At 41.2% G+C, this 12642-nt stretch overlaps 1 protein-coding gene across 1 annotated transcript in view; it reads right to left on the bottom strand.

Moving 5' to 3' along the window:
* Positions 1-8892: 8892 nt before the first annotated feature.
* Positions 8893-12642, bottom strand: part of RTF2 (replication termination factor 2) — a 34994-nt gene continuing 31244 nt past the window's right edge. The window contains exons 6-9 of the mRNA XM_075176482.1: positions 11221-11334; positions 10116-10173; positions 9816-9902; positions 8893-9287 (exon numbers count right to left, since the gene is read on the bottom strand). Coding sequence (XP_075032583.1) covers positions 9109-9287; positions 9816-9902; positions 10116-10173; positions 11221-11334 — 438 coding nt within the window. The 3' untranslated portion in view covers positions 8893-9108. The remainder of the gene's footprint in view (positions 9288-9815; positions 9903-10115; positions 10174-11220; positions 11335-12642) is intronic.

Here is a 12642-nt window from a genome sequence, read left to right as displayed (position 1 = left end):
GTTTCAGCAACCGAAGCACTCATGGAGCAGCTTTGGGTATTTTGATAGATTTGTAATATGTAAGGTGCTAGGTCGCACACCCAGACCCGTGTAGGATGGAGTTAACTGAAATATATCATTCATTACTATTTTGTAAATCCCCGATATGGTATGAGTGGGTGTATTCTTAGATAAACACAAGGCCTCAAAAGGGGAAGGTTCCCTACCCAGCGATCCATAACCTCCTATAGACTTGACATGTGCATCACCTAGAAAGTGCATCACCTAGAAGTATCTACAATACTCGATGGAGGGTAGTGAATATGTAGATTGGAGTTCTTGGAAGGAACAGAGTTTCCCATCAACCACCAGTTGGCCGAGGCAGACAATCCCAGCTTTAGACCATCTATCAAATGAATTTCTGGACAAACCAGGAAGAAACTCTGGATTAGACATGAAGGAAGTCAAAGGGGAGGGAAAGGTCGACACACTTTTCCAAGTGCGGCGTTTATGCCACATCATCAAGGTGGGTCCGACCGTAGGGTGATTTATCTTACGGAAAACTAGGGCAGAGAACTCAACATATTTTCACTAGAGTTGCCTTCCAATACCACCCATTGTTTAGCATCCTCCCTCTAGTCCACTCCAAGACCCTATGCAAATATACTGTCTGAAGTTAACTTTGGAACATTGGCAACTGGACACCTCCTTGATGCTTTTGTTTATATAGAATAGAATGTTTGAATCTGGGTTTCCTAGAGAGGTGACCAAACCTTAAGAATTCTGACATCAAGTTAGGAAGAGATATAACTGGTTTGGTGACTATAGCTAATAAATAGTCAGCAAATAGAGCCAGACGATATTCCTTTTTGCCTACTTGTAGGCCAGAGATATCAGGGTTACATCTAATAGCTCTTGCAAGAACCTCCATATACATAACAAAAATTAAAGGTGATAATGGACATGCCTGGCGAGTTCCATTAGATAGAGAAAGAATTGGATAAAATACCATTTATTCTGACTTTGGCTGCAGGAGAACTATATAAAGCTAAGATTCTATTTAGACAAGAGGTTCCAATTCCCATATGCTCAAGAATCCCCCTCATGAAACACCAATCCACCCTGTCAAATGCTTTTTCAGCATCAGCAGACAGGAGAACCGTGGGAGTCGAGGAGATGGAGACTGAGTGTATAAGATCAATAAATTTGGTTGTATTATCTCTCGCCTCTCTTCCAGGGATGAATCCCACCTGGTCATTAGAAATCAAACTAGGAAGGAGTGTTTTTAGCCGATTAGAAATTAATTTGGCAAATAGTTTGACATCTATATTTAATAAAGAAATCAGGCGATAGCTGGGGCACAATGCAGGATCTTTTCCCTCTTTAGGAATGAGTGATGTGAGCTTCTAAAGACTGGGAACGAAAAGCCATTTACATTTGATACGTCATTAAAAGCGTTTAGAAGAATGGGGCCAAGTTTTTCTTTAAAAGCTTTATAATATGAAATCGAAAAACCATCTGGGCCAGGGCTTTTCCTTGATGAGGAAGATTTGATGGCCTCAGAGAGTTCCACGAGTGTAAAGGGAGAGTCAAGCAGATTGCTTGTTTCTTGTGAGATCTTAGGGAAATTAATATCCCTTAAATATTTATCTCCTCTACCCTGGAATCTTCAGCGTCAGTTAGAGAAGAGGTCCGAATGTTATATAAATGAGAGTAATAATCCCGAAAAGCTCCCGCTATATTTTTGTCTGTGTGCTTCAGCACTCCCTTACCATCTTGGATCAAATGAATGTAAGCGAGAGATCTTTGGGCTTGTAATGCTCTTGCCAAAAGACGCCTCGGTTTGTCACCCCACTGATAATATTTCTACATCTTCTCCAAGCGAGTTTCATTCGGTCGTTCAACAATTCATTTAAGGTAGATCGTTTATTTTGTAACTCAACCAAAGTCTCAGGGGACAGAGAATGTTTGTGGTCAGTTTCTAATTTTTTAATGTCTAAAAGAAGAGCATCTCGTACGGCCACCTTGTTTTTTGAGGAAAGTACCTAGTTGTATACATTTGCCCCGAATGAAACATTTGTGGGCTTCCCAAACCACCAATTTAGAGGTCTCGCCGTTGTCATTTATAGAAATATATTCAGCAAGGGCAGACTCTGATTGGGATTTACAGTATTGATCTTGTAAGAGTAATTCGTTAAACTTCCACATACATTGTCTGGGAGGGGAGACAACCATATTGCTAGTCATATAGACCGGGGCATGATCGGAATCCGTCATTTGACCTATCCAAGAATCATCTACCATATCAAGAAACTTGTGATTAATGAAAAAAAGATAGTCAATATGAGAGTATGAGGAATGGGGATATGAGAAAAAGGTATAATCCCTATCAGAAGGGTGGAAAATAAGACAGGCGTCGGCCAACTTGTGGTCATGGAACTCCTTTCTAACCCCGCGAGATTCTCTGAGCGACGTCCAAGGAGAGCTCTTGGAAGAGTCTATTTGAGGAGTCAAGGCCCAATTCAGATCTCCACCCACCACTACTACACCTTCTAGTTGATCTTCTATCCGAGATAGGGTTCTAGTTATGAAAGTGACCTGAGAACTATTTGGTGCATATACATGTTGACAAAAGCAAATAATTGGTTGGAAATCCTAACTTTAACCAGTAGGACTCTGCCTTCTTCCAGAATTGACTTAGAGAGTGCTGTTAGTCGGAGGCGTTTAGCGAATAAGATCGCTACTCCTCTCGTCTTACTCAAGGAATAATTATTAAAGACACCTGTTTGATAATGATGAATACATAATTTAGGAGCTACACCTTTCTTAAAATGGGTTTCTTGTACAAAAGCCACATCAACTCTGTCTATGTGAAGGTGTGTAATAGACTAGATCGCTTTTGTGGAACATTTAAACCCCTAACATTTGTAGAAATACGTTTTAACTTATCCATTGTCAAGTCTTTTCGAAGGGATCAGCTTTGGTTCAGGCTTTTTTTTAGGATTCTGAAGAGTTCATAGGATGACACCCATTCTTCCACAAAGTGTATCTGAGGAGGAGTTTCACAGGACTTAGGAGGGGAGGAGAAGGGAAAAGAAAGAATGAGGAGAGAAAGACAGACAAAAACAAAAAAGACATAAGAGAAATAGAAATCATTACAATTAAGTGCAAAAGGTCTGTAATGATCAAAATGGGAGGTAATCGACACAAATACCAGAGGAGTAAGATACCAAACCCCCTGGACGATTTCTACAGGACAAAATTAAATGGGGCGAGGGGGAGTGCCGGGGTAGCACCAACCAGGATTAATGCACAAAAAATGAGCAGAGAAGAGATTAGAATAAAGCTTAACAATATCTGCGAATCAACTACATATAAAGAAACTGTATATTTAAAAGCTAAAATATACCACAAGCATGAAAAATGAAAATGTGAAAGTGGGGAACCATTATCACTAAATATTCTATGACCTAGATCTATAACAATTTAAAAAAATGTCAACCTAACAAATATAGGTGTATTGAATAACAGGGTAATTACGTACTGACAAGTAATTACCCAACATATAACGTGGGGGGGAGAGAAGCCTCCAGGCCTAGATCTAAGGTCACCTTTATAATGGTCTAAAAAGATACGCGACGTAAAAATGGTAGACGCAAAAAGTAGGCTAACAAAAGTGGAGCCACATAAGGTGATGTTACAGATATAAACATTAGAATGTGAGATCTTCACAAAAACCATTTAGCTCAAGTCCCATCTTGATTCTCAGGGGTGTCAGATTGACGAGATTATTATTATTATTATTATTATCGTTTATTTATTAGGCGCCACAAGGTTTCTGCAGCGCCGTACATGGTACAAACAGTAGACTATACAGGGTAAAACAGTACAGGACAATAAACACAAAGTACCAGTAACTTCAGAAACTCCAAGCAGGCAGATACAGTAGAGACGGAGCAGAAGAACAGGTATGGAGACAGGAGGGAAGAGGGCCCTGCTCATTCGAGCTTACATCCTAAGGGAGGGTAAACAAAGTCAGGCACAAAAGGGAGCCAGTGAAGCAACGGGGAGAGAGAAAGGGGGCAGGGGAGAACCAGAAGAGGTTAGGTAAGGAAGAGGTGGGTTTTAAGTGCCCGCTTGAAGGAGCACAGATTGGGTGAGAGACGAATGGAGCGAGGGAGGTTGTTCCAGTGAAGGGGGGCAGCACGGGAGAAGTCTTGGATTCTAGAGTGGGAAGAGGTGATCAGAGTGGAGGAGAGGCGGCGATCATTGGCCGAGCGCAGGGAGCGGGCTGGAGTGTGAATGGAGAGGAGGTTAGAAATGTAAGGGGCAGTAGACTGAGAGAGAGCCTTGTAAGTGGTGGTGAGGAGTTTGAAAAGGATTCTGTAGGGGAAGGGGAGCCAGTGTAAGGAAAGACAGAGAGGGGAGGCAGAGGAGGAGCGGCGTGAGAGGAAGATGAGTCTCGCAGTCGCATTGAGTATAGAGCGGAAGGGGGCAAGGTGTGAGCAGGGGAGGCCAGAAAGCAGGAGGTTGCAGTAGTCGAGACGGGAGATGATGAGGGTATGTATGATAGTTTTGGTGGCATCTTGAGAGAGGAAGGGACGGATGTGGGCTATGTTACGGAGTTGGAAGCGACAGGCTTGGGCAAGGGATTGAATGTGGGGGGCAAAAGAGAGAGAGAGGAGTCGAGAGTGACACCTAGGCAGCGGAGTTGGGTGACAGAGGAGATAGTGGAGTTGTTAACAACGATAGAGAGGTCATGATGAGAAGGGAGCCTGGGTGGGGGAAAGACAATGAGTTCGGTTTTGGAGATGTTAATTTTAAGAAAGCGAGAGGACATCCAGGATGAGATGGCTGAGAGGCAGTCAGTTACACGAGAGAGGAGGGAGGAGGAAAGATCAGGAGAAGAGATGTAGAGTTAAATATCATCAGCATATAGGTGATACTGAAAACCGAAAGAGGAGATGAGAGCCCCAAGGGAGGAAGTATAGAGCGAAAAGAGTAAAGGGCCAAGAACAGAGCCCTGAGGGACTCCAACAGGGAGAGGGGAGGGGGTGGAGGAAGAACCAGACGTGGATACGGAGGAGCGATTAGTAAGGTATGAGGTGAACCAGGCATGGACAGAGCCAGAGAGGCCGAGTGAAAGAAGAGTTTGCAGTAGGAGGGGATGGTCCACAGTGTCGAAGGCTGCGGAGAGGTCAATGAGGATGAGTATGGAGTAGTGACCCTTGGATCTCCTTCTATTTCTCGAAACCTTGTGCCAGACTTCTCCACTCGCTGAAGGAAGTGACGATAACAGTGATGCTGGATTTTCCAAATACAGAATGGAGAGTTTTGGAAGTTTTAGATTTACACAAAATGAATTGATTTTAGAGTGGTTGTGGAGAGTGAAGACTTTACCATCTTGGTTCACTTGAATACTCAAGGGGAACCCCCAACAAAATCTTATAGAACGTTTCTTTGTTGCAGGGTGGACCAAGACATGTCCTGAAATATCTGGATCTCATAGCCATTAAATATTAGGCTTGAAAGGCCTTGAGCTTTTCTTAATATTGCTTGACTGTATAGTTGTTGGGTCTACAAATGATGTCGCAAGGCTTATCAGATTGCGCACCTCTTGGATGAAGGGCTCTATGGGCCCTATCAAATATGATTTGGTCATTAGGGTCTGCTTCCAACAGTTCATTAAAAATCTTAGCAAGAGCGTCTATGATGCCCTGAGGTTGAACGTCTTCTGGCACTCCTCTGATTCTAAGATTATTTTGCCGCCCTCTGTTATCGATGTCATTTAATCTCTTATGAAATTCGGAAGCATCTTTTGCTTGATGCATGACAAAATCATGAAGTTTGTCAATACGGGAATCAGTTGCCTCTTTGCTTTCCTCCAACGATAACACCCTATCAGCCACCTGAGTGAGATCAGATTGGAATGATGCAATCTGTGACTGAAGGGTATCCTGGATTTTAGTTTCAAGAGCCTGGAAGTCTGATTTGTTGGGCAGAGTTTTTAAATGTGCTAATATTTTTGTCTTGTATTGTTGAGACAGACCTGGATGGCGACATTTGTGATGACCCGGACATATCTGAAATTGGTTGGTTGAGATGAATCTGGAGTAGTAGCTAGAGAAGGCTTACTAGAGAAGAGCTACTTGTGTCATGGATTCTTTCACTTTCTTTTGAGCTTTCTTTAAAGGCGTTTTCTTATCCTTCCCCATTAATACTCCTGCGTGATCATCAAATCGCTATTTGAATGCAGAAGTTGCTTTACAAGGAAATCTTAGTCATAAGGCACCCCCTGGACCTCCTTCCCCCATGGGGGACGTGTTAGTCGGCCATAATTAAGAAGGTAAATCCGGTGTCACTACGTGCCACACAAATTGCATCATCCGCCCGCTAGGAAAGATAGTGCAGTTGATCAGAATGTAAATCACATTAGCTTCAGGTGCTGTCTTAGATGCATGTGTACCGATGGGGATTGTAATATAAAAAGCAGCCACTAGATGGAGACAGATAGCTGATCTCTTCTTGTAGGACCTTACATGCAAACAGGGAATCAAGGTTATTAACCCCTTAGATAGTTGAAGATATTCTCAGTTGAGGTGAGTTAAGTAGAGAATTTGGATTTCTTGTGCCAATAAATCTCTATTATTGTAGAAGAGGAGATAGAGATATAGAGATATATATATATATGATTTAAAATGAATCACTGTATTCTTGCGATGTTGGTATAAAGCAACAATAAGATGGTCTTATTAAAGTCCCGCAAATCCAACACTGGGAAGGACACTGGGGCCGTCAAATCATCATAGTGCTGTGTTATGCTGTCACGGGTCTCGCTCCTTTATTCTGAGGCATACAAATTGTTATTCAAGTTTTCAATATGAGGGGGATCTTCAACCATCAGTGCACTCACCCTCCACGATCTCAGCATGGACGGTGAAATCCAACACTTTTTCTGCTCTCCTGGAACAAGCCTCTTCCACTGAGATCTCTTCACTCTGTGGCCCGCACAGACTTCACCTGCACTGCCTGATAACGAAAGGGCACCGCTGATCTTATCGTGGGGAGAGTCAGCCGCACAGCTAATTCACAGTGGGTTCAGACGACTTCAGGAAGGTGAGTACAGAGTAGTCCCAGGCTTCGGGAGAGGCATCCAAGATGGCGCTCCTGCTACTAGACTCCTTGTTGGAGCAACAGCTCCGACACACGCCAAGTTCCAATAGACCAAGCCCTCTAGAAATGAGTGCAGGCTCCAGTCTACCATGTCCACATCAGATCCGCCAGAGAATAGCTATCTCACTGAGCGGTGGGGTACAGTGTTAGAAAGGATCCGGGCCAGGTCTCCAGCACCCGCACAGATAGTCGAGAGTCAGGCCCCTAGGTGAGTAACGGGACCTCAGCTCACAGTAACAGCTCGTTTTGTTCCGCAGTCAATCCCGATGCTGCCACTACAGATTTCAGGAGGGGGAGTGAGACCAAAATCTCCTGAATATTCCCCCAGTAGCCAGAGCACCTGTAGCACGCGTCCACCTAAGATGGCTACCAAACTGATTATCCCTTTTATCATGGTCCCTCCAGTTTCTCAAAATATCATGCATAACCCTTCCCTGTATCAAGGCGCTCCTGTATTGACCCTCCTTATTCTCAAAGCAACCTGTATTCTCCCCATATATGTCACACCAGTGAATTGATTCTACCTTTTTATCATGGCCTCCTCTACTGATTCTCCCCATATCATGCTGACTCCATGTATTATTTCTCAGGAATACCATTGCACCCCCTGTATTTTCCCCATACCATTCCAGCTCCCCTGTATTGATTCTCCTTATATATCGTGCCACCCCACTATATTGTCTTCTCATATCATTTGCCCTATTGACTCTCCCTCTTATCCTGGCCCCCTCTATTCTCTTATCATGCCTCCAACCTATATTGACCCCCCCCTCCCTGTATTGATTCTCCCCATATCATACTACACACACCCCTGTATCGATTCTCCCCATACCATGATAGCCCTGTACCAATTCTCCCCAATGTCATGACAGTACCCTGTATGAAGTCTTCCCATATCATCCCTCCTGTAACAGTGGTTAAACTCACAGTGCTGGGGTAATAGGATCGATTTCTACCATGGCCCTACCTGTGTGGAGTTTGTATGTTCTCACCGTGTTTGCATGGGTTTCCTCCCACACAGTACAGAAAAACGCGTGCGTGTGTGTTAAAGGTATTTAGACTATAATTTAGCCCAAGAAGTCTGCCTCGCCCTCTGCAATAATTTAAATTGCTTTCAGTCCTGGAATAGAATAATATTCTGCCTATCAATTCACTAGGAATTAGTGGCATCATTGAGGCATGATGCACAGTGACTTGATGGCTCCACTGTATATAGATGACTGTCATTCTAATGGTATGATATTGGTCCATCCCACAAAATGGCTTTTTCCATTGTATATAAATGATGGTTGATCTTCACATTCATTCATTTTCCACCTAGAGATAACTTTACAGGCTTCTACATACCATATTGCAATATTAAATAAACTGCTTTTTGTTTCTAAATTCATTCAACCAAGCCTTCATGTCACCAGGAAAAGTTTATTTTCCTGGTGGGACCAAATGTATTTGTTTGGTCCCATGGCGTATGATGTTTGCATTGGATACAAATGAATCCAGAATCTGTGCAAGTCCCATCTTAGGAAACACAAAAATGGTTACAAAGCACAGAATATGCTTCAATCAAAATGCTTCAATCAAAAAGCAATATGAGGTCAAAACTGCAGGATACCATGCACAAGGCCAGTAACTTAGTCACCTGAAGGTGGTAACTCCCGTTCAAATGCAAACACTGTTCTATATCATCAAATAAGAGGCGTTTCACCACTTGGAAATAAATCATACAAAAACTACAGAAAGTACAGAAGTTTTACTGTTTATTTCAGGGAAATGCAGATGGCAGAATATTCTCTGATATGGACAACTATAAAAGGCTTATGGATGCTTCTTTCCAGCAGTTTCATACGAGTGTACCTCTGCCTGGACACAAGCAGTGTGATATAAGTATCCTGTAACTGTATAGATTTAGGGTGAGAAAATATGAAACGACAGTCACGAGGGGTCAAATCCACTAGATTAGAAGTAATATGCTGTGTGGGTGACCCAATTAGAGGACTGGTCCTTGGTGCGTTTGGCCGAGCTGTGGGATGTGAAGATGGATTTGTATGCTTCAGATTTCTGATCAGTGCTTGGTAACGGTCTCTTAGCAGGAGCAGAGGATGACATGGCGGCATTTTCGGATGACACGGAGTCCGCTGCATTAAGAGAATATACAATGACACTTCTATCCATACAGATGCACTACAAACATGTTTCTATGTCACAACTGATCAACATACTCCTGATCTATCAAGATAGATAGGATAGATCTGACTCACTGCCAACTGACTTCTAAAGTCAGTTAGCAGTGAGTATAGAAGATTTGACCAAACTATGATTAATAAAGTTCTTTCCTTTTCAGATATTAAACAGGAACCACACTAAAAAAGTATTATTTTACTGTAATAAAACTCATTACTTTTTCAAGTTTGTGATCATTGTCATTTAAGTAGTTTGCAGAGTATTAGCCCATCACTAGCCAGTAAACTGCATATAATAGTCATACATAGATGTAGAGTATATTTATAGGCCAATGAAATGAAACATGATAGATGACAACAATAATACAAATGTCTAAAAAAACAAATCTGCTATGAAATCTAGTAGCTGGGTGTATTATTTGCTTTTAAAATGTTATCCTGGACACAGAGAATAACCAATACAAGGAGGTGTAAGCCCATTACCAGTAGATTTGGTGCTGGAAACAAAACTTATTTTATCTCTGGTGCTCTTTTTGTTTCCATCTGTTGTTCCAGAGGGTCCTGGAGCACCTGGAAAAGAAAATGTGAATCTCATTATCCTCCAAAGGATCTACAATTGATTGTGAAAGATCAGGGAAACAACACTAAGGGAGTACTGACTTATACACAGTAAAGTAACCTGTATATAAAAAAAGCAATTGTTTACAGGTTGCTATGGCCTGTGCAAGTTTTCATCAGTTTTGCAAATAACACTCAGAGTTTCTTCAAGACACACACAGTTACCTTCCGCTGTAGCACCATTTGCGACGACACTCTCCACTGTTTTAGGTTTCTTGGATTTCTAGGAATAATGAAGATATTATTACTATTATATTACTGTAATATGGAGGTTGATCAAATCTAAACACATCTAATCACGTGATCATGAGATTCCCAAAATCAGAAAAAGATCAAAGTGTATAATTACGGGGACGTAATAGATAATAATCATACAGTGTACTTTATATTTAGTGATATTGTAACAATAACATCCTTGATCGGAATGTCACATTACTCCCTTAACTCAACTGCAACAGAACTCAATTATACAACCTCTATAAAAGCCATCTAATATGCAGTGAAAAGTAAATCCACATCCATATCTTGTAGGCATAAAAAGGGGAAACTACACCAAGCAAAAAGTGAAGAATTGGATTTTGATCTAAATAGTGAAAAAGAAACCAGCAATGTAGGTGGTTAAACATTATGTAGTAATAGCCAAAGCAGACACCACAACTGCTGTGGCTGCAACACACGTTTCACAATGGCTTTGTCAGGGTTTCAGAGAACAACTGTTCACTAGCATTAAAAACATGGTGCAGGAATGCAGTTACCACTTCTAGTGACTCTCTAAATCCAAGCCCTCACATGATCACTACATCAAATGTGCATCCCAATTTCATGTTTGGTCTATGTTTTCAACAAAATAAAATATATATGTAAAACTGTTTGTGTTCTGGTATTTTGCTTCCATAGCTTTTTTATTTTTTTACATTTACAAAAAAAAAAAAAAAAGTTATAAAAAAAAAAATAGAAGAAAACCCAAAAACCCCCCACAACAAAAAACATTGCATGTAGCACATCTGCCACATTTGTGCTACATGGGAATAGTGATCTCTATAAGATCGCTTTCTAGACATTTGGGAAAAGCTAGCTGCAGTCCATGCTCAATGAAGCATAAAATATGACCAACACCTGCAGCTCAGAAAGACGTGGGAGTTGGTGTCAGGTGCTGTAGGATTTATAGATTGCCTCTTAAGTTTTGGGCAAACATCCCCGTAAATCCTACGAGAACTCAAAAGGATTAAAGAATCTGCAACAGGATTAAAGAATTAACCAGTGTTCTCACCTTCTCCATTCTTGTCTTCAATCTTCTTTCTTCCATTTTCTTCCTCAGTTCCTCCACTTCGTCTTTACTACCATTTAATAAAATGAGATCGACTTCTTGAAAACGAGCACCACACTAATGGAGAACAAAAGAAACAGTCAGGAACAAATTTAGATACATAAGACACATTCACATGACAAACACTAATACAGGAAACACAGTAAAACACCTCGGTGATTACATTACAAGCGCAAGAAGTTCTCAAGACATATAAAGACAGGTGTGCACAGCATCTGGAAGATGACCATAATGGGAGGTTATTATGTGCTGTGGGGACCATATACCATACTCATTTCCTCCTAAGTGACCCATTTGATAAACTGCTTAAACTTCCTAATATGAGACAACGCTATGGGTAGGAAGAAACACTGCCAAGCAGACAGTTACCCCCAGGATCCCAAACCCATCCTAAAATTAACCAATATGCCACCGAAACCCACCATAGTTACTGCGGCAGCATTTTGGGGACTTTGGAGACCTTGGTGGGGGATAAGCTCCCCTTATGGTTAAACCATTCACCCAAAAAGTAATCTTGGGGATGGACTGTGAACAGAAGGGATGCAAAATGGTCCACATTTACCTTTCTGCAAAAAAACATGACACATAGCCATACTACCCATACTCTGCTTGGAGCTCAACAAATATGACCAAAACGTAGGAGCCAGGACAATGTCACTGCAGTGTGGATAAAAGTGGGCACTATGCAAATAGTGGGTGTAGGTGCACATAAATACTACACTGATGAGACTTTTAAAAAAAAAAAAAAAAAAAAAAAAAAAAAAAACTATATGAACTATGAACATGGATGACCTCTGTGCATTTAAATATATTGTGCAGCTGCCACGTGATCAGTAGACAATTATGAAGCCAGACCTCACTTAACCATTAAAAAAGCTGACCCAATTGTGCTTGCTGCATAAAAAAATAAAAAAACAAAAAAAAACACATACATATTAGCTGGTAGAGTAATCTGTGTTTTCTTTATCAGACTCCAATTACAAAAACTGAGCCATATCATGTGTAAACTACAGATAATTGAATCATACAGTAGAAATGGGAGAATTGCGCTTCCTAATAAGGGGGTATGCAGCCAGGGGAAAAATCAGTATACTTATAGGAGAAAGGGCCCAATCTCCTGATTATATAAAACAAACTGGTGAATCCCCGTTGCAGTGTAAAGACTTAAATACAGATTTATTGATAAAGTACTTTTATAGACATGCAATTGAATCATAGCTGATGCCAAGGATACAAAGCTGAGCTATATCTGATGGCAAAAATGATATGCTAAACCATATCTTGGGCCAACTAAGAAAAACAATAATTAAAAGTACACTTGACTGTAAGCTTTCAAGTAGGACCTTATTACTTTACTATTTTAGT

The sequence above is a fragment of the Mixophyes fleayi genome, chromosome 6 (assembly GCF_038048845.1).
Source record: "Mixophyes fleayi isolate aMixFle1 chromosome 6, aMixFle1.hap1, whole genome shotgun sequence".
In the NCBI taxonomy this organism is placed as follows: Eukaryota; Metazoa; Chordata; class Amphibia; order Anura; family Limnodynastidae; genus Mixophyes; species Mixophyes fleayi.
Note: the sequence above shows the minus strand (reverse complement) of the source record. Positions and strands in the feature narration are given on the sequence as shown.